This window comes from Formica exsecta, unplaced genomic scaffold, assembly GCF_003651465.1.
Source record: "Formica exsecta isolate Colony F162 unplaced genomic scaffold, ASM365146v1 scaffold16, whole genome shotgun sequence".
In the NCBI taxonomy this organism is placed as follows: domain Eukaryota; kingdom Metazoa; phylum Arthropoda; class Insecta; order Hymenoptera; family Formicidae; genus Formica; species Formica exsecta.
In genome coordinates, this window is record NW_021848922.1 from 269759 (window position 1) to 290285 (window position 20527).

The 20527-nt window shown below is 37.8% G+C and overlaps 2 protein-coding genes and 1 long non-coding RNA gene across 5 annotated transcripts; 1 reads left to right on the plus strand and 2 right to left on the minus strand.

Annotated features, from left to right (window-relative positions):
* Positions 1-14: 14 nt before the first annotated feature.
* LOC115233071 (fibrillin-2-like) lies at positions 15-13342 on the minus strand. Its single transcript, XM_029803277.1, has 21 exons — positions 13042-13342; positions 11262-11570; positions 10794-11144; positions 10408-10555; positions 9965-10188; positions 9393-9551; positions 9135-9287; positions 8883-9020; positions 8019-8325; positions 7760-7938; positions 7267-7640; positions 6923-7182; positions 6444-6764; positions 6228-6316; positions 5243-5583; positions 4684-5129; positions 4285-4612; positions 3381-3633; positions 2807-2936; positions 2137-2566; positions 15-1850 (listed from the first exon to the last, which is right to left on the minus strand). The coding sequence occupies exons 1-20, from the start codon at positions 13124-13126 to the stop codon at positions 2158-2160; spliced, it is 5004 nt and encodes a 1667-aa protein (XP_029659137.1). The 5' UTR covers positions 13127-13342; the 3' UTR covers positions 15-1850; positions 2137-2157.
* LOC115233079 lies at positions 13266-15577 on the plus strand. Of its 2 annotated transcripts, none has more exons than XR_003883723.1 (2): positions 13266-13405; positions 13886-15577. It is a non-coding gene; the product is annotated as an uncharacterized LOC115233079 (long non-coding RNA). The 2 variants fall into 2 exon arrangements; XR_003883724.1 differs by having other exon boundaries at positions 13339-13469.
* LOC115233074 (protein SET) lies at positions 15423-19204 on the minus strand. Of its 2 annotated transcripts, none has more exons than XM_029803284.1 (5): positions 18835-19204; positions 18227-18416; positions 17880-18085; positions 17516-17777; positions 15423-17414 (listed from the first exon to the last, which is right to left on the minus strand). In XM_029803284.1, the coding sequence occupies exons 1-5, from the start codon at positions 19087-19089 to the stop codon at positions 17395-17397; spliced, it is 933 nt and encodes a 310-aa protein (XP_029659144.1). In that variant the 5' UTR covers positions 19090-19204; the 3' UTR covers positions 15423-17394. The 2 variants fall into 2 exon arrangements, with proteins under 2 accessions (XP_029659144.1, XP_029659145.1); XM_029803285.1 differs by having other exon boundaries at positions 17880-18076; positions 18835-19203.
* Positions 19205-20527: the final 1323 nt, after the last annotated feature.

A 20527-nucleotide genomic window follows, 5' to 3' on the forward strand; every position in this document is an offset into this window, starting at 1 on the left:
AAAATTTTCGCGCCTTTTTTTTTTTTTTTTTTTTTTTTTTTTAATCTCTCGAGACATATTTTGGATTATCGGGTTGTTTGAAAAATAATTTTCGCAATCGTTATAGATCTGACGTGCGATAATTGTGTGTGTGCATTGCAAAAGTTGAAAGAGAACTAGAGAGAGGATTGTCAACAAGATTAGCAAAGTCCAACAGTAGCTAAATAGGTGTATAGGGTGTGTCTCTATTGCGTTATCTTTTAAAGGCAGATTTTTTTTTTCATGAATTTGAAATCGAATCCTAATTTCGTACAGTGTTATCGTATGTTGTGTAATAAGAAGAAATCTCCTATGCGTATCTTTTGATACGGTTTGTCATCGGGTACTTAAGACCAACACAAAATACATCTTGCTGTGTGTGTATGTGTATGTGTGTACATGTATGTGTTATTCGGTGCGAGGGTACGAAAAGCCTCGGAAAATTCTTAGCAAATCCTAGTCACGCTCCTTTTTCCACTTTTCTAGTTTTAAGACGAGCGACAAGTGTCACTGCCATCGTTGTTACACCGTGGTAACGCGTTGCTGCTGCATCCAGGCTGTTTAATAGTTAATACACGCTATTTATATATTATTTGCGCGTACGCTTGTTGAAAGTTTATTGTCGCTGATAGATAGAAGTTTGTGAAAGTTTCTCGTGGGGTGTGCCTTCTTGAACAGACGGGCTGCGTCCAGCTTTGGAATTTGTCTTCGCGGACGTTGATACTTAATCTTCTTACCGCATTAAAATGCATCTCGAATTAATTAGGAGAATACACTTACGTGAAACCGCTACACAAATTAATTATTATTAATCGTTGTATCAGTGACACTCCCAGGCATATATACCGTCGATGAAATTTCCAAATAACATTGTATCACGTCTCTTCGTATCGCCCACGCGCGCGATGTCGAAGAAATTTCCGAGCGATGAGATCGATATCTTATCATATGCATTTTTCCGGTGTGGTGTACGCAAAGCGTCCCGCCTGAATTGTTTTACTTCTTGTTATCATATATATATATTAATATAGCATTATTATAGCGTTATTACTAGCTACTTAGATTATCATTGTTATTATATTATTATTATATAAATATAAATATTATTTTATTAACGATTATATTATGATATCGCGCTATTGTTCGCTATCGACGGTATTATGCGTCACGATAACGACAGCCGAAATTTTATCTTTAGCACAATTATTAATTATTTACTAGTAATAATAGCAATCCGCTGCATCGCAGGTGAGTTTGTTATTTGCATTCAATACGACGACGATTGTTGTCGTCACATGTAAAGAGCGCAGTGATATTATAATATTTTATTTTTTATCAAGGTGTTTTTTTTACATCGCATTACACGCGCGTTACACGCGTCTCATGCAACTAAGCGGCAATTAACACTAAGGATCTCAGAGTTGTTGCTTTATTCCTCCTCTGTGAAAAGGAGAAACGAAGCATTTGATTCGAAGCAATAGCCGTTGTTTCGGACTTTACGCAACAGCAAATTGTCTAAGTTAGAGGAAAAAGAATCTTGCTAGTGAAACATTTAATAAAGCTACGATTTTGATAAAGCATCAAAATGTGTTCTTGGAAATTTCATATGCTACATCTAACGTAAGTTTATTCCAAGTCCCTTACATGTAACTTACAAGAATTTATATGTACATTTAATTTGTTTTTTTATACACATCTACTATTGAAATACTAGTACGAGATATTTATTTTAATGTTTCTTTTTCTTCTCTAAAAACGAGCAAACAATAAAAAATTCGTACATTAAGTGCTTAAATATATATATCGTTTGAAATGTTAAGTTGTTATATTTCCTGGAAGAAAAATATTTATATTCTTTAATAAGATAAAACCTGTGCATGTTTGATCTTCACAATCTTTAAAATTAGAAAGAAGAGATTCCGTATCTTCCAAGAAATTGTCGTGTAGAATAAGATGATATAATCTGATAAAATAACATTTTTGTTCCTTTTAATTTCTCTCTCAAGTATAATAGAAGAAGTAATAAAAAATCAATTATTGTACTACTGAATTACATCATTTTATTCTACAATCATCTTCCATCTCTCTACTAATCTGTACTCTTTCCACTAATCTTACCTTTATTCAAAGAATCCTTCCTCAGAATTCGTATTGCGAGACTAAGATGAAGATCTTGGCGACGGCGCTCCCCATGAACACGGCATTGTGATAGATCTCCATACTGAGATCCAGCTCGATCTCCTGTGGTCCCGGGATGCTGCGCGTCAGCACCAGGACCGCCTGAGACGGCGCCGGTCTCTTCAAGGAGAAACAGGACTCTGTGGCGCGCGTGATACCTGGTGGTGCGCGCACGTCCACCAACGCCATGGTGAATTGTACCGTCGAATCGGGCTGATAGCTTCCTCTCATGGTGAATAGTTCCAGTCGACCGGTCGGCGGAAGGGGCAGCATGCTCACGAAGGTGATGAAGTTGTAGGAATAATGCGAGGGTGACCGAAGGCAAGCCAGGTCATTTACACGGCAATATCTTGAGGAGCGTACGCAGCGGCTGAAATTGCAAATTGGTTGGTACTTGCGTGACTTTATTATTATCAAATAATTAGCGAAATCATTTATCGATTATCTGCATCATATTGGAGAGCAAATAATCGCGATATCGAAAGATACCGAAAGCAAAAGTAAATAATTTGCAATAATCAAAATATAAAGACAAGTAGAGTTGTGCAAATTAGAAACTTGCACATTGCTTCCTGAATCTTTATTATTTCCAATATAAAAATTATTATACTTTTTCCTCGTAGTGTCCCGCTGATATCCCGAGGGACAGTTTATTCGATTGCAACGGTAGCTACCGCGGGTATTCTGGCACATCTCATCCGGTCCCTTGCAGACCTGACCGGTCGCGCACTCGTCAATATCTGCAAACACACACGTTGAAAGACAATTAGATTTACGTCGGCACGTGGCGAAATCGTGACCGCACCGACGTGAATGTCGTGATTACGCGAGATTGAGAAGATTGCGAGGAGCGCGCGTTCGTGCTCGCCGGTGACCCTAAGCGATGCCCCAGTTCGCCTCGCAAATCGGGTCAAGTACAAATTGCACCGCTTCGCTTAACTACGGGATAAGTGTGTAGGTGGAACGCATACGCTCGCGAAGCTACAACACCGTGACTCACGTGTAAGCGGAGACTCTCACTTTCCATCCCCCAATTACCACATAATTACTATACAAATTATTTATACCTTCCGTTTCCCTTTCTTCTTCTCATACATATCATTCATCTTCAGTATCTTTATAATTAATTACATTTTTTCTACTATTTTTTTTATAAATTACACAAAGAGGAAAGAGATTATTACCTTGACAAGCTCGACCGTCGATGCCGAGTCTATATCCATCGGGACACTTGCACGCGTAACTACCCGGCGTGTTCTCGCAGATGCCGATGCAGAGATTGTCGTCCTTGAATTCCGTGCACTCGTCAATGTCGTTGCAGGTTCGATTGTCGGCATTTAATCTGAATCCGGCTTCGCATCCGCATCTATAGCTGCCCCAAACATTCATGCACACGTGCTGACAGAGCCCTGCTGTTCGCTCACACTCGTCGATATCCTATAAATGTCAACCGTAATTTAAAAAATGTTATGTAAGTAATTTTTATATTATAACATATCTATATGTCATATAATTTTATTCTAAAAACGTGTGATTTATAACTGTGACAGATATAAAAAAGGGATCTTTATTCGCAAAGCATAATTGAAAATTAGTTTGCATTCGTGAGTATTTTGTTCTTTCGCAAGATTTCACATCTATAGCTGCCCCAAACATTCATGCACACGTGCTGACAGAGCCCTGCCGTTCGCTCACACTCGTCGATATCCTATAAATGTCAACCGTAATAAAAAAAATGTTGTGTAAGTAATTTTTATATTATAACATATCTATATGTCATATAATTTTATTCTAAAAACGTGTGATTTATAACTGTGACAGATATAAAAAAGGGATCTTTATTCGCAAAGCATAATTGAAAATTAGTTTGCATTCGTGAGTATTTTGTTCTTTCGCAAGATTTCATGTTTCATTTCTGCTTCAGCTAATATCTAAAATCTGATAACAACGACAGGATTGGGATTATATTATATCGATAATAAACCCAGTCAGCCACATCTGTTCTAACAGATATTGCCAAGTGCTTGCTACAAATTATTGTCAGCAAAAAGGCTACAAATTTGGTACAAGAGTTGTTATTACCCTCACTTGGCAAGCACCAGCGGCACCCCCGACGTTCTCAAAGCCCTTGTCGCATAAGCACTTGTAAGAGCCAACGGTATTTTCACAGCGACTATTTGATCCGCAAATTCCGCTACCGTAAATGCTACACTCATCGATGTCGACGCAGTCGTTGTTGGGCCCGGACGCGTGACCGGACGGACAGATGCAGTGATATCCGCCCTGTCTGTTCTCGCAGGTTTGTCCTTTGCCGCACTCGTGCGTTTCCTCCCGACACTCGTCCACATCGACGCAATATTGTCCAGACACGGGGTCCAGGGTATAACCGGGTCCGCAAATTACTCTGGACGCGCATCTGTAAAATTTCCTCTCGCGTTTTTAATCCATTTACTCTAATTACTAACATAATTTTCGATCGCTGCATACCTATAGGATCCCAGAGTGTTGATGCACATTTGCATAGATCTGCCGCAAGGATTCGGCGTTATCTGGCACTCATCTATATCCATACACTTGCCACCTGAGCCGGACTCGAAGCCGCGCGGACAATTCGTCCAAGGACCAGTCGTGTTTGGCGTCGTCGTTGAAGTGATCCGCGCCGTCGTCATCGGCGATGTACGTGCCTGCGGAGTCGGTATGCGTGCTTGCGGAGTCGATATACGCGGAATACGATCGCAGCGATACGAGCCCAGGGTGTTCCTGCATTGATAACCAGGTCCGCAATCGTGGGTACCAAGAACGCATTCGTCGTCATCTTCGCAGATCTCGGTTGCGGCGTTCAAGGTATAGCCGGTGCCACACGGCAGGAAACGCGTGCACGTGTAACTGCCGATCGTGTTGTCGCATCGCTGCGTCGGCAGACAGTCGTTTTCCTTCGAGATAGAAAAATGTTAGAATCGGTGAAAGGGATATAATGCGATTCTCTAATTTATCTTCTTCCGGATAAAAAAGACATTACTATGTTTACATTTAAAATCATTGTTACCTGCAATTGACACTCGTTAATATCGACACAAGCCTGCGTGAGATTATCACGCCTGAAACCGGTCTTGCAGGTGCATACGTAGCTGCCCATGGTGTTGACGCATTCTTCGTTGCTACTGCAAGCATCCTCGAGTTCCCTGCACTCGTTGATGTCGACGCAGCCGCGGTTTCTCACGAACTTGGTGCCGTCCATACATTTTTGGTTCGCCGGCGCCGGCATCGCAGTCGTGGTCGGTTTCCTGGTGATAGGGACAGGCGGCTTCGCGCAGCTGTAACCACCCGGTTGGTTGTAGCAGATTTCGTCGCCACACGAGTCCAGTCCCTCTGCGCACTCATCCACATCTACGATGCCAAACATATAACACTTATCAGATGTCCAAAGTTTGAAAACATTTTTTGCTTAGTTACAACAGGCTATTTTAACTAAAGTATTATCAAGACAGATTCTTTCAAAATTAAGATTGAATAATAAAGCACATTATATATTTGCTCGCAAAATAAATATTATTATGTTTTCAAGTTATATAGCTTTGATAAAAAGCATAGTTGAAAATAATAGGAATAGCGTAAAACAAGGCAAAACATAAAACAATTCTGTTAGTCATACGGTATTTATGCACAGACAATTGTTAATTATAATCAATACATATTATAATCATACATATATTCAAAAATTGACAACAACATAATTCACCCATGCATTTCCTAGAGAAATTTTTTTTTGAACATGCTGCAGTGCAACCTGAGAAGGTTTGATATTGTTTTGCCGAGTTCTGAAAATATAAGAAATATCTGAAGTTGTTGTTAATATGGGAGCTCTACAAATTCTATATAATATTATGTTATAATTGAAAAAAATATATATTAGAAAAATAATTGTTCAAAATATATATAACAGTCAAAAAAATAGAAATTTTGAATATTTTTACAATTTATAAACAGATTTATAAATTATATAATTTTCTGAAAAACTATTAGATGTGTACCTGTGCACATGCGAAAGCGAGTGTGATACCGATAGCCGGAAGGACAAGCAGGCCGTTGACGTTGACGAGGAGGAGGAGATCTTTCGCACCTGCAAAACGATATCATATATTTTTTAAAAAAGTTAATAGCTTATATATATTTTTATACTTTTAAAATTATTTTACTTGTCGATAAAATACCCGCATTTTCAGTCAACTAATCGAGATTTCACGCACCTGTATGAACCCGGCAGATTGACACATCTCTCGGAGAACTTTGCATCACAATTGTATTGCCCGGTCAAGCATTCGTCGACGTCCTCGCATTGTCGAGTGCCCAAAGAATATTGGTATCCGGACGGGCAGGAGGGCAGCCTGGTTAAACACTCGAAGCCGCCTTCTTTGTTAATGCAATATTGATGCAAATCAAGCCGACAGTTGTGCAAATTCTCGGAGCACTCGTCGACGTCCAAACAGGTGCCATTGAAGGCTCGTCTGAAGCCGCGGCTGCAGGGCGGAATCAATTCACAGACGAAGGATCCGTTGGTGTTGATGCATCTGCGAAAATTATAAACATAGGTATTTGTAAATTCTGATATTAATTATTACAAAGAGGAATATTTAAAAAATTAGTGTAAACGAGAAAAAGAATTAATTATCGTAGAAACAGTAGCAGTCTCTGCGAAATACATTCTGTATAATTAAAGACTGCACACCTGTGCGTACTCTGAGGACAATCGTGCCGACCTAACAGACATTCGTCCACGTCCTGACAGCCCCTCGTCGTCGTGCTAAAATACCAGCCGGCGCTGCAGAGGGGCGAGCAATCGTAACCTCCTGGCGTATTCGTGCATCTCTCGTGATCACGACATCCTGGACCAACCGCACATTCGTCTATGTCCACGCAATAGCCCGTGTTCGCGTCTCTTTTGTATCCCAGTCTACACGGTTCCGTGGACCAATAACGATCTTTGCTCTGAAACATAAATACGAGTTACATTAATTAAATTGACAATTTTAAGAAATTTACGTTCGCCAGATGAACAAATATGTTGCTCACGGGACTACTTCTGGACACGTGTATTTTTTTGTTGCGTAAACCGATGTACGGTCTCCTTGCTATTGTGCTATCGGCCGTGGTAGGCTTGGTAGTAGTAGTAGTGGTGGTGGTGGTAGTAGTGGTGAACGCTTCGCAAACGTAGGAGCCGTTAGTATTAAGGCAATAATGAGTCAACGTGTTGCAGGTGTGCAGGCCGAGCGTGCATTCGTCCACGTCCTCGCAAGATTTTTCGACCTCATCGACGGAGAATCGGGAATCGTTGCGCGCCCGGAAACCGGATGGACAAGCCGGAGAACATCGGTAACCGCCCTGAGTGTTGATGCAACGCTCGCCTATTCCACATGCCGCTATCCCGTTGACGCATTCGTCGACGTCTACAATAAATTACCGTCTTATCTTCTTTTACTACGATAAATTTATGACTTTCAACACGAAATTGAAAGATATTACAACGCAAAATCCAAAAATATTACTCGAAATAAAAAATAATCACCGATGCAGCGGCGAGATTTTCCATCAAAAAAGTAGCCGCTGTTGCAGTTTTCAATCTCGTTCACGACCGGCGATACAACGCTCGTTCCTTCCGACTTGTATCCCTGGCTACGTCGATCATCGCGTTGATTGTCGCTTTCCATAGTGGATGTATTCTTGCTATTTTCAACTGGTACGCATCTATTTTTTTTTTAAATTAGTATAAACTGATAAGATTCTTTGTTTTGATTTTTCTAGCAAATATCGCGATATTTTCACACCTGTAACTACCGAGCTCGTTAACGCAACGCTCGTCCTGCTCGCAAGAGTGCAATTGTTCATTGCACTCGTCGACGTCGATGCATGTCATTCCGGAGTCGTTTGCTGGTTTATACCCTGCGGAACAAGTCCGTCGCATGTCCTTTTGGCGAGTGGCAAGATCCTTTGTGAGATTTTTCTCGATTGGCGGAAGCGGAAGTAGATTCGCCAAAGAGAGAGATTTCATACACTTATACGCACCCTCTGTATTAACGCATATCGTGTTGGTATCGGGACAAGGATTGTTCGACTCGATGCACTCGTCTACGTCTAAAAGAAAATCAAGAGGTACGTAAACGCAGGTTGTAACATATATTTAAAAAAAAATTCGTTTTAGTTTTAAAAAGAAAACCCGAAAATGCGTGAAACAAAAAGATCTTGCGTTATCGTAAGTAACTGCGAGTTTAGATTTTTGAAATAAAATTAATTTAACAATTGTATGTACAACTGTATAATTTTTTTATCGTACATTAATTAATCCCATATTAATCACCAGAAGCATTAAAGTTAATTCATTACTCACATGCATAAAGGAGATACGAGGATGAGGCGGAGTTGCATGCGGAATGAGATCACCGTGGATGCGAATCAAATTCAATCAGATTCACTTTCAAGTTAATCGAACGATACTGTTCACGAGTACTCGATCAATCTTTTATGATGAAAAAAAATGCAGGTCAGAGATGCTCTTACATGCCTGCCTAGTAGGAGGGGATCGAGAGTTAAATTCAAAAGTTCACTTTGTCAAGAAACGACGATCGTGTCGAGTACATACATACATGCAAAGAGAATTCAATGAATATCATCGATAGAGAATAAACGCTTACCGACACAAACACCCAACCCGATACTGTACGTGAATCCTTCCTCGCACTTTATGTCACACTCGTAAGCACCCTCGGTGTTTCGACATTGCTCAACATCTGCCAGACAGCTGTGAATAGCCTCCACGCACTCGTCCACATCTGATTAACAAGATAAGTGAGAAGAGATACGAAGAGAGAAAATTCCGAGGAAAATTATTAATATTACTTTGCCAATTAAAATTTATTATCTGATGGCAATGCATGCGATATTACCTCTGCATTGCTGCAACGATCTGTCAAACTTGAATCCCGCGGGGCAAGATTTCACCCCGGTCATCTCCAGACATGTGTAACTACCTTGCGTATTGACGCAAAACGGCTTATCAGCGGCACAAGCGTCCGATAAAACGGTGCACTCGTCGATATCTGACAAAAAAAAACATAATATGATATTGATTTTTAATTTGTTCACTTTCGATTTGCGCGATAGATTTATCGAAATAAGAGAGACACAGTTTTAATTATATCTACCTACGCATACACCTGTACGTAGCTCCCATTGGTAGCCCGGAGGACAAGATTCGTAGGGTGCATTTTTGGCAGATCTCGTCGAGATGCAGACGTACGATCCTATGGTGTTTTGGCATCTACCGCCGAGGCACACGTCGCGCTCCAGACATTCGTCCACGTCTGGTGGATGGATCGGTGTCGACGGAGAGTTAAAATCACATGCGAATCGCACGATCGCGGAAACAAGTATAGCGCAGCGCGATTGAGGTAGAACAATTAATCTCGTCGAAATAAAAAAAAAATCGAGAGAGAGATATAGATTCTCTCAATCACAATTCGCACAAGCGAGGTACAAGACAGAGATGACAGTGCTTCAGCAAAACATATAGCGATACAGAATCGACACAGTATTGTGACGCACGTAAAATATAATACATTGACGAGTCTGAGCTAGCATTGCATTGACATTAGGCAAGGAGACGCGTTTATATAACTATTACTCACGTTATAAAATAATGATTTTTGAATGTTATACGTCACTTGCTCTTACCTGAATCTGAGAGATTATACTTTCCTAAATTGCATGTACGTACCATCGCACACCTGATTAGTGGCATTATAACGATAACCCGATGGACACAACGGCGACAATTCATTATCCTCGTCTGCGTCTGCGTCTGGTTTCTTATTATCCTTGGGCGACTTTGGAATACACGAACGTCCGTCATTAGCCAAATCGTATCCTGGATTACAGCTGCATATAACAGCCACCCCATTGTCGGTGCATCGTTGTTCGCAGGGGTGAGTCGATTTGCATCTTAAAGCAAAAATTTCATCATTAATATTTTTATTATTAATAACAGAGACTAAGGTAATAAAATTAATTTTCAATATTTTGGAAAATTTACGATATATTATTGTCAATAATTAACTATAATAACAATCCTTTATGTCCTTAATGTTATCTGATCGATAGCGCCGTATTTTATATCCACTTTCCTTTATAATAAAAAAGATCTATATTATTTTCGCATACCTGTCAGTCGGCAGATCTTGCCTGCAAGTCTTCCCGTCCTCCAACAAAGTGAAGCCGTCACGGCATTTGCAATAATACGAGCCCGGCGTCGGTACGCAAATGTCAGAGCAGAGCATGCCTTTCATGAGACGACAGATATCGTCCAACTCTGTGAAAATCAGAACGTGCGATTTAAAGTTGCGCTTGCGGGAAAAAAGTTACAAACAATGTCTCTTTCCATGTGCTCCGCAGAATACGTGACTTGACATTTATTGATAAAACAAATATTTCAAGTATTGTAAGTAATTTAAATTTTTCACAATTTTTATTTTATTATTTTAAATTAAGGAGATATCCTACAGACGAATTGTAAGATGAGTATTTTTTGTATAAGTTACATATTATACCTGGAGTTGGTATCGAGAATGTGGTTTCCGACGCCGTAGCGGATGCATCATCCGACAGTGAGAATGAAGGCGATGTTGGTGAAGAAGATGAAGACGATGATGGTGATGGCGACGTCGAATACGGCGACGATGGCGATAATGATGATGATGGCGATGATGGCGATGGCGATGACGAGGACGACGAGAAATCCAGATCAGTTTCGGTGCTTTCGCTCGATGATTCGCTCGTAAGATCCGTCGTCGAGCTTGGCGACGCTTCACGACAGCACTCCAAGAACGCGGGATCCCATGGTATACCAAACGAAAAACTCTTGAAGGAGCATCCTTGACCCATAGATCCCGTGAGGATACCTGACGTTTTGATAGGAGGACATCCGTCGAAAATAAAAGTTCATCGAGTTTTTTGACGTTTATAGGATATACATATACAAGATAAATTATAGATTTAGTAAAAAAAAAAAAAATCACCTAGCTTGCAGCCCTCGCAACAGTCGCGATGATGATCGCTGCGGCCGGACGTCCTCGACTTGGCGTTCGTGCTTGTTACGCACGCGAGACCTTGACGCGCGTCGGCTTTTCCCCTCTCGCATTCCAGCTCGTGGTAGGCTCGAATGCAACAGATGTCTACGGCTTCCAGGCAAAGACCTTGCTCCACCCTCGGCACTCCGGCCACCGGCCCGGTAAACTTTTCACACCTAAGGCCCTCCTGGGCCCAAGAAGTGCCCAGATCGCAACATTTCTTGAACTGAGCTTCCATTCTTCCCTCGACAACCGCCGCTATTTCGAGCGATAAAGAATAAGCGAGACGTGTGTAAATTTGCTCGCGAAGGACAAGAATAGTATGCCATTGAGAGAATTTAATTTTAATTTAGTATATTTTACATTTATAGGAATTAATTAAATTAAAATTTATCGATTATTTTATCGAATATTTTATATTAAAATCAAACTATAAATTGACAAAAAAGAGACGCGCAACTGCATGTTCCTTTTTTTTCAAACAACGAATGCCTTATCTTTGATTCTAGAAGAGTGGCAAACTAGGTCAAACCTTCTATTTGGCTTTTGTTAAGCTTATCATTCTCTCGATCCTTTTGTCATGTTTGTAAAAAATTTATTTTTTATTTATATATTATTTCCATACAATAATTTAAATATGAAAGAACATGATATTTTCTCATAAATATAAATATATAATGCTCTTTTATACGATAATTCTGTCGGGAATTGTACAAGGAAAATTATGAATCTATCGATATCTATCTGAGAAAACTAGCGTGGAAAAAATATGCTTTGCACACTGATAACAGCGACGAAATCTCGTTTCTCGGAGAAACGGCGTGCAACATTTTCTCGCTGATAGATGTGAGTCGTATAATTTATCTTGCAAAATATATCAATCTAATACGTAAATCGTTTCTACGAAGAGCTTAGAGAGCTCCTCCAATATAGCACTTTCAATTGTCCTTCAATCTGTCTGATCTATCATATAATGTGAAAATTAATTTATATCAATCGACGAAAGTGTTACGTATATCACCATAGGCATCGCGCGTATTCTTTTTGATATTATATAAAGCTACTACTACAAGTTTGAACTTAATAATAAATTTTATAATGAGTATATCGCAGACATATAACATTAAATCAAATTTAAATTTTTTTTTGCAAAGAAAAAAATTGAAATTATATATAAAATCGCCAAAAGTAATACTCTTTTAAGAATAATTTTGTTTATGTATATGTAAGTGCCCATGTAATCTCTCTTTAATATTATATATATATAATATTAAGACATCAATAATATATTATTTTAGTTGATCGCAAATATCAGCAACGATAATTCGGTGATTCTACACAGAAAAGACGGTACAAAATTGAATTTAATAGTTTTTTAAAAGATTTGCTCTGGATATTTTAATTTATGCTTTAGTCGAATATTTTATTTGAAAAATTAAAATTAATTTTAATTTTTCAAATAAAATAAGTTTTTAATTTTATTTAATTTTTATTTTTATTTAATGTTTTTCAAGATTACGCGGTATCTATATGTAAAGAAATAATCATCTCTATGTCAAAAATGTGTATGTATGTGAGAAATATTATAAAAGCCAAAATTAACTTGAATAAAAAGGAATTGTATTTTTCTTATAATTCACGAATATCTTTGCGGAAATCGATCAAATTTTCTTTTAATCTTCAATAATTTTCTGGGTGAATCAATCATTATCTGGACTAACAATGATACCTCGTTTGTGCAGGATCAGCTGCTCCAGGTGGACCACCAAGAGGAGGACAATAAAGGACGCACCAAGATTGACATATCCTGCCATCTTTCCTCATTGATTTCCACTCAATTATTATATTCGCGCGAATTTTTCGCGTCGATCGGACACCGCAATTTGATATTTTTTATCACCAGGAAATCGTCGATTGGACCTCTCCTCTCTTTCGCGCTGAAACTTCTTCGAGAAAAACGTGTGAGCGATCGCTCTCGACTAAAGTCGATTTCGCCCGGATGCGTCTCGGACAAGCGCTCAGCTTGCATTGAAGCATTTGGTTCGCCGGCACTTTGGTTTTGTCATCTGTACCTTTGTACATCTCCCTCGCAGGTCGGAGCCTCTCTTTCTACCCTTCGTCTTCATCCTCCTTCCTTCGTCTCAGCGCCGTTGCGTAGTAAGATGAGATTCCCGTCTTTCTCTCTCTCTCTCTCTTTTTCTTTCTGTCTCTCTATCTTGATAGATACAAATACGTACATGATACATTTACAGCATTCTATGTGTGTTGATTAATAGCGTGATTCGAACAGAAACGTAGACAGAAGCTCGATCATTTTCAAAATCCTCGGTACATATTGTACTCCGATTAGATGTGTGAAAATAATTAAAGAAGAAACTCGGAATTACTCTGACAGTTTTATTAAAAAAAAGCAGATATATCTTAAATATAATTTGTTAAAAGTACACATAATATATATACACATGTAGCGATCAATGTATTTAAAAATACTTTTACCGTAATTTTTCTGATCTTTCACCGATATTCTATTTATATAATAAGTACAAGGCTTTAAATTTTAAATGTTCGTACAGATTCTTCCCACACATATAACAGACTCGCGAATACGAGGCGGCCCCACCACCTTTTCTGGATCAACATCGTCGTCCTCGTGGTTTCTTCCGCAGCTCTTCTGCTCTTCTCCATTGGCCGCGGCACAAAGGACCTTTTTTTGCCAAAGAGCTTCCTCAACAGTGGCCCCCTTGTCGTGCGAATTTTCGTAGCCATCCACCAGGCGCACGTTGCCTCCAAAGGGAAATTTATAATCCGTATATAAACTGTTATTTGTAAGTAATATTATTATTTATAAACTATTAATTCCGAAAAATCGTATAACTTTTCGTCCTTAACTTTGAATAATTTTGTTATTAAATTTTAGCATGTATACTATCGCGGAGGGATTATTAGAGAAAGAAGTACTGTGGGATACATCAGGACTCTATTCGTAAATATTAATAATATTATAACAAAAGTATCGATTTATGAGTCTGTAGTAATTACTGTTTTATAATAATCGCCTCAATTTATACATTTAAAGATCCTTATTCAGGACACAGAGCATCACTCACTATCAAGACAGCGTTATTGATGCTGACCGTGACACGCGTAACACCCCGGCTTACAGTGTCATGTATTGTAAAAAAATCCCGCGTTTCACCGCCAGAAGCACACGCCTCGTCCTCCAAGTTTGCCGTTAGCCTCTTATTACACAGCCGCGTCTTCGAACCTGAAGTGGCGGTTTTTTGCCGTAATGACGAGGACGAGTAGCATGTGCTTGGTCTGCTTGTAATAAGAATGCCAGGCAAACGGGAACGGCGTGTGATCATGCGTGTTGACATAAAAAGCGAACAATTTGATAATTCACGAGGGGAAAAAAAGGGCGGATGGTTGACGCGCCTCGTAAGGGTTTCGGAGCAAAGTTTATTTGGTCGACCGCTTCCTGTTCCGCGTTTCCGAGCGCCGACAGTTTTGTGGTCGCAGCTCCCACGCTATCAGAATATCGTAAAAAAACAGAGAGCGAAAGACTTTTAGGTCTTTAAAAAAGATTAAGATATTATAATCGCCGGAAAAAAAAAAAATTCAATACGATTCCAAGATTGCCGAAGCTTTCTATAATTATAATTAAATACTGCGGCAATGTTATTATAAATATCGTTCGCAGCGTGAAATTTATTTCGCACGCATACTCTTTTACATATATACCATTAATGGACGATTATTAAAACTCGTTTGTATCTCAAACTGTCAACTTTATTCGGTTGATTTGTTGCACGATTATGTAACACACACACTAGCACGTCCGTCTGACATGAAAGAGGTTTACACTCGTGCCCTCGCGTCTCATCCTCACTTATACATTTATGCTTCGTATTAGACAAAAGAATCGTTTTCATATATTCGGACAGTTCCCGGGATAATATTTCCGCGCGTGAAAGAAAATACGCGATAAAAAGAAATGTATTACAACTCGTCGATTTCTAGAAGGAGCTTTTTTTACACAAGACACAACCAATCGAATTAATATTAATAGGTATCAGTAAATATAATACATAAATACACAAGGATCTAATGGTAAAATACGAATCTTATATTGGTCTTATTATTTCTATATAATTTTGACAATATTTCCTTTCTTTCACACATGTGTCAGCGGGTAACACGTATTAATCTAATAAATACTGACAGAATCGTATTCATAGAATGGGAAACAACGCGTATTCTTAATTTAAAAATAATCGCTGTTGTACTTTGCTCTAAAATTAGACAATTATAGCTTATCTTATCAAATTGAGACTACCAACGCTTTCTATTCGAGACGTAATAATTACTTGTTTCTCCCTAGACTTCGAAGAATGCAAGGTGATGAATGAGAGTCGCGAGTTTAATTGATATAGGTGTGATAGTAACCGACAAACTTGCATCGATTACGCTTTCTTCCCTATTGTAACGTCGACTATAGGAGATGTAAAGAACATCGCCGCGACTTTATACGCTTGACCTTATATCTCTGTCATACATACGATAATCTCATAGAATGAAATCACCATTAGAAGTACATAATGTATCAAATGTGAGAAATGTTCACGAAATACACTTATTTTACGTGACGATGAGTAAATCGTGACACGAAGTGTGGAAGAACGCGAACGAGGTGAAATAGGATCAAAGTATCTTTTTGAGCGTGACAAATACGCCATTGTGTCTATCATATATATTTTTATTATATAAATATATATTATACTCACATGTAATAAAATTTTTGAGATAATTATATAATTCAATAAATTCATGCTGAGAATAGGATTTGATGCAAAGTACATTCTCTCATTAATTCATAAGTAGTAAAATAGATGATCTTACATATATTGCAATCTTTTATCAAGAATTATGCTTGAAGCATTAAAATTTAATGCAGCGACATTTATTATTAAAACGAATATTGTTATTAGTTTGTAAAAATGTTGCATATTCAGACTTAAACATTAAAATAACAAATAACAAAATAGTTCTATCTCATATAGGCTGAATAATAAGTTTAGTAGTAACACATGAATATACAAGTTCTATGCATTCTCGTTTATTGGAGACAACATTGTAATGTGATATCAAGATTATATACTAATAGCACAAATTTGTAATGTGTAACTTATAAATTCTCTGCTACAGATTTTACTATACACATTATCAGAATATAAAATCATATAAAAATAAGTCGGATAAAATAAAAATGAGATAAAACTTGTAATGGTATGTAAGAGTGATATAAATAGATTGTAAATTGGTAACAATCATGAATTATTTATAAAATATTGTAACAGTCGTTTCTAGAGTAATAAATTTGCAACAATGATTTTTTGTAAAATAAGTTGATTGGATCATAGCAAAAGATAAAATTGTCATTTTATTATTTGTTTTATCTAAAAATAATAATAAGACGATAAGTGGTGTAAAGGTTTGTGTACTTTATGTGCGAAAGATACAGTTGTCACTCTCAAAAATTCTACTTATGACACCTCGCTCAGGAAGTCATATCTAAAGAATAATTTTCACGAGAAAGCAATTAAATGGAACTCCTCACCTAGTGTCTCGTTCTACTTTATCTTAACTTATCGGTGAATCCGCAATATTAAGAACCAGGCGAATATTTCCCTGTCGCACATTTTATAGGAGAACGACGACTAGGCCATATGAATATAACTGAGGAAGAATTTGTTACATTCTGATTAGATTTAATGCAAGAGTGGAACCTATCTAACTTAATCCAGACCCTTTCCTTTCAAACCACTTTCAATATATCTTAACAAATGTTGTATTTTTATACATAGGTTCTCAATGGAAAGGATCTAGATTCCCTAAATATTCTCTGCCTTCCTATTTTCATATATATATTTATAAAAAAAAGAAATGTGTCCTGAGATTTATTCATATGGCATATTTTCAGTCCAGTAGACTTTCTTTGCTCTCGGTTGATTCGGTGCACACAATTTCATTCATTTTTTTTCTTTTCACTGTGAAATATGATGTTAGAAATCTGATTTCGACTCTATTCAGGTTCTTCCCCTTCTGTAACACAATTAAATTAACTTCTATGTAATATTAAATGTACTATATAGTACATTTATTTTTATTAATTGTATTATGCACAGTAATATACTATTTTTTACCTTCGCGATCTACTTCGTCATCTACCAATAAATCATCCTCTTCATTTACACCGTCGTCTTCATCATTCACAGCCTCCTCTTCATCATCATCCTCATCCACATCATCTTCGACTACTACTATACTGTCATCTCCTTCCTCTCCTTCTCCTCCCTCATCACCATCATCCGCGCCATCCTCCTCTTCCTCCTCTTCTTCGCTTTCACATTCTTCACCATCTCCTTCGATACCATTCTCGACATCTATATCTGGGGCCAGGTAATACTAAAATCCATGAAATCATGATAAATAATACATTGGGAACAATATCTCGTATCTTATAATATAAACAAATAAAATATATGTTTAAAGTAAAAAAATGTTTACCTGCAATGGATTAGGCCACATATCATCTTTAATTAATTCAGCTATCTCATCTGAACTTGGATCTCCATGATCCGTGAACCAGTCGAAGAATGATCTGTGTTTGAGTGGCCTTTTGCGCCCTTTCAATGGTGCTTTGGTTTTTGCTCTCTTCGTTAAATCTGCACCTTCTTTCCAACGAATGGGTGTACTTTGAGATGCTGGATCTCCTGCAAAATAGCAGGAGATTCATCGCAACTACGATACTCTATTAAACTGTAAGTTATACTTTTTCCAAGTCACTGCGTACTTATGATTTCTATACAACAATAAATTAATAATGGCGGAAAGTTGACAAAAAATGCGCTCACCGGAAGATCCTAGGTGAAATTCCTTCGTTAAAACATTATTTTCAAAATATGGATTCTCATCGAAGTAAAAATTAATTCTATAACCAGATTTGATATCTTCAAATTCCTCGACTTCTAATTTGTTTAGAAATCTGAGTGCATCTTCCTCGTCTTCTTCTAATATTTCTGCTATTTCTTTGTTGTTTACGAACTAAATTTCTTATAAGGAAAAATATATTACTGGATCAATTTAACATAATAATTATTAATAAAATACCGCCTTGTTATTCTTAACACACTTAATCCATTATATTATCGACGACATATACAGATTACAGTTGGTGTTACTAATTTATGCGATATCGAAAAATTCTACTGTGATATATCATCGCGTGTTATCGCGACGACAAGGACGCCGTCGTAATTATCGAAATATCGGTAACGTTAATCTGACAATTAATGTATACGCGTATGTGATTATAAAACGCATAATCGCAATACGGTTATACACGCTTCCGCACGTATACAAGTAGGCAAGATGGCGGCGGTTGCCGGCGGACGCCGGCATCGCCGAGAGAAACGTCAAAGCGATTTCTCGGATTCGCGGAAACGTCATTCGAAAAGGATACAGCGGTGACCCAAAAGTTGGGTATCCTCTTGATGATGTCGTTGCGCTTCTGGAAGTAGGGTTTACGCAGCTTGTTATACTTCTTCTCGACTTCGAGGATCTCGTCGCTGGCCTTCTCGTTCAGGCCATCGATTTGATTCTGACAGCCGTCGATCTCCTCGAGGGTCTTCTGTATCTCGATGTCGTAATCGCGCGCGTCTCCCTCGCCCGAGCCGGGATCCTCCAACTCTTTTGCCTTCTTATTCGGCGACGACATGGTTGTTGGACGCGCGCTCTTGTCACCACTACACACGCCGCACTCTGTTTATTTCCCGAATACGTTCACTCTCTCGTCACACCGATGCCGAGTGCGCGGCGCGCAAGTGACGGCCACGAATTGCGTATCGTTATCTAGGTGGCGAACTCGCCGCGTAAAGGCTGTATCGCAAATCGGGGATCGTATTCCGAAATTCACTGCTAGTAATTAGTATTTTGACAGTGAATTTTAGGGAGCTTTTCAGTAAGAAAACACAGATACACACAATGTTGACACGCAATTGGCTGTTAAATAGAGAATTTTTAAAGACTAAATTTTTTTTATTTGACAGCTAATCATATGATTTTGTATTTAAGTGTGTTTCTTTGAAAACTCCCTTAAGGATCAAATTGTGAGAATACGTTGTATAGCTTTACAATTTTATTTGACAGCTAATCATATGATTTTATGTTTAAGTGTGTTTCTTTGAAAACTCCCTTAAGGATCAAATCGTGAGAATACGTTGTATAGCTTTACAACACATGATAAAATATATTGCAATAGCCCATTCTTACTATTTTAATCGCAAATTTCTTGAAATTATGAGGCGATGAAATAATTTTAAAACACGAATTATATTTAGCGTAAGATAAAAAAATTACAGGAAATGATTATTTTCTTACATAAAGACTCTAAATCTTTTTTATTTGACAGCTAATCATATATGATTTTGTATTTAAGTGTGTTTATTTGAAAAACTCCCTTAAGGATCAAATTATGAGAATATTTTGTATAGCTTTACAACATATGCTAAAATATATTGCAATAGCCCATTCTTACTATTTTAATTACAAATTTCTTAAAATTATGACGCAATGAAATAATTTTAAAGGAATTGTATTTAACGTAAGATAAAAAGAAAATTACAGGAAATGGTTATTTTCTTACATATTATTTTTATCTAAGTGTGTTATCGAAAGCCGCATTATTTTACAAAGTACACTTGTACAAATTAATTTTGCAAAATATGTACGAGGAAAATTTCGAACAGATTTGCCATCCGATTTTCTCGCAGAATTTCAATCCTCGCTCGCCCCCTTCGCGAGCTTAGGGCCCTGCGCACAATAAAGGAAATATTAGGAATAGGAATATTAAATATCAGGTGGAGCAATTTGGAATTATTTTACTTCAAACAAGGAAACGGAATGGATTAATTATTTCTAATTTTTATTTTTTTATTTCAGTATGCGTTAATCCATTCCGTTCCCTTGTTTGAAGTAAAATAATTCCAAATTACTCCTCCTGATATTTAATATTTTATTCCTATTCCTAATATTTTCTTTATTGTGCGGAAGTAAAATAATTCCAAATTGCTCCTCCTGATATTTAATATTTTATTATTCCTATTAATATTTTCTCTATTGTGCGCAGGGCTTTATCGTGCCCGTCGTAAGAATCG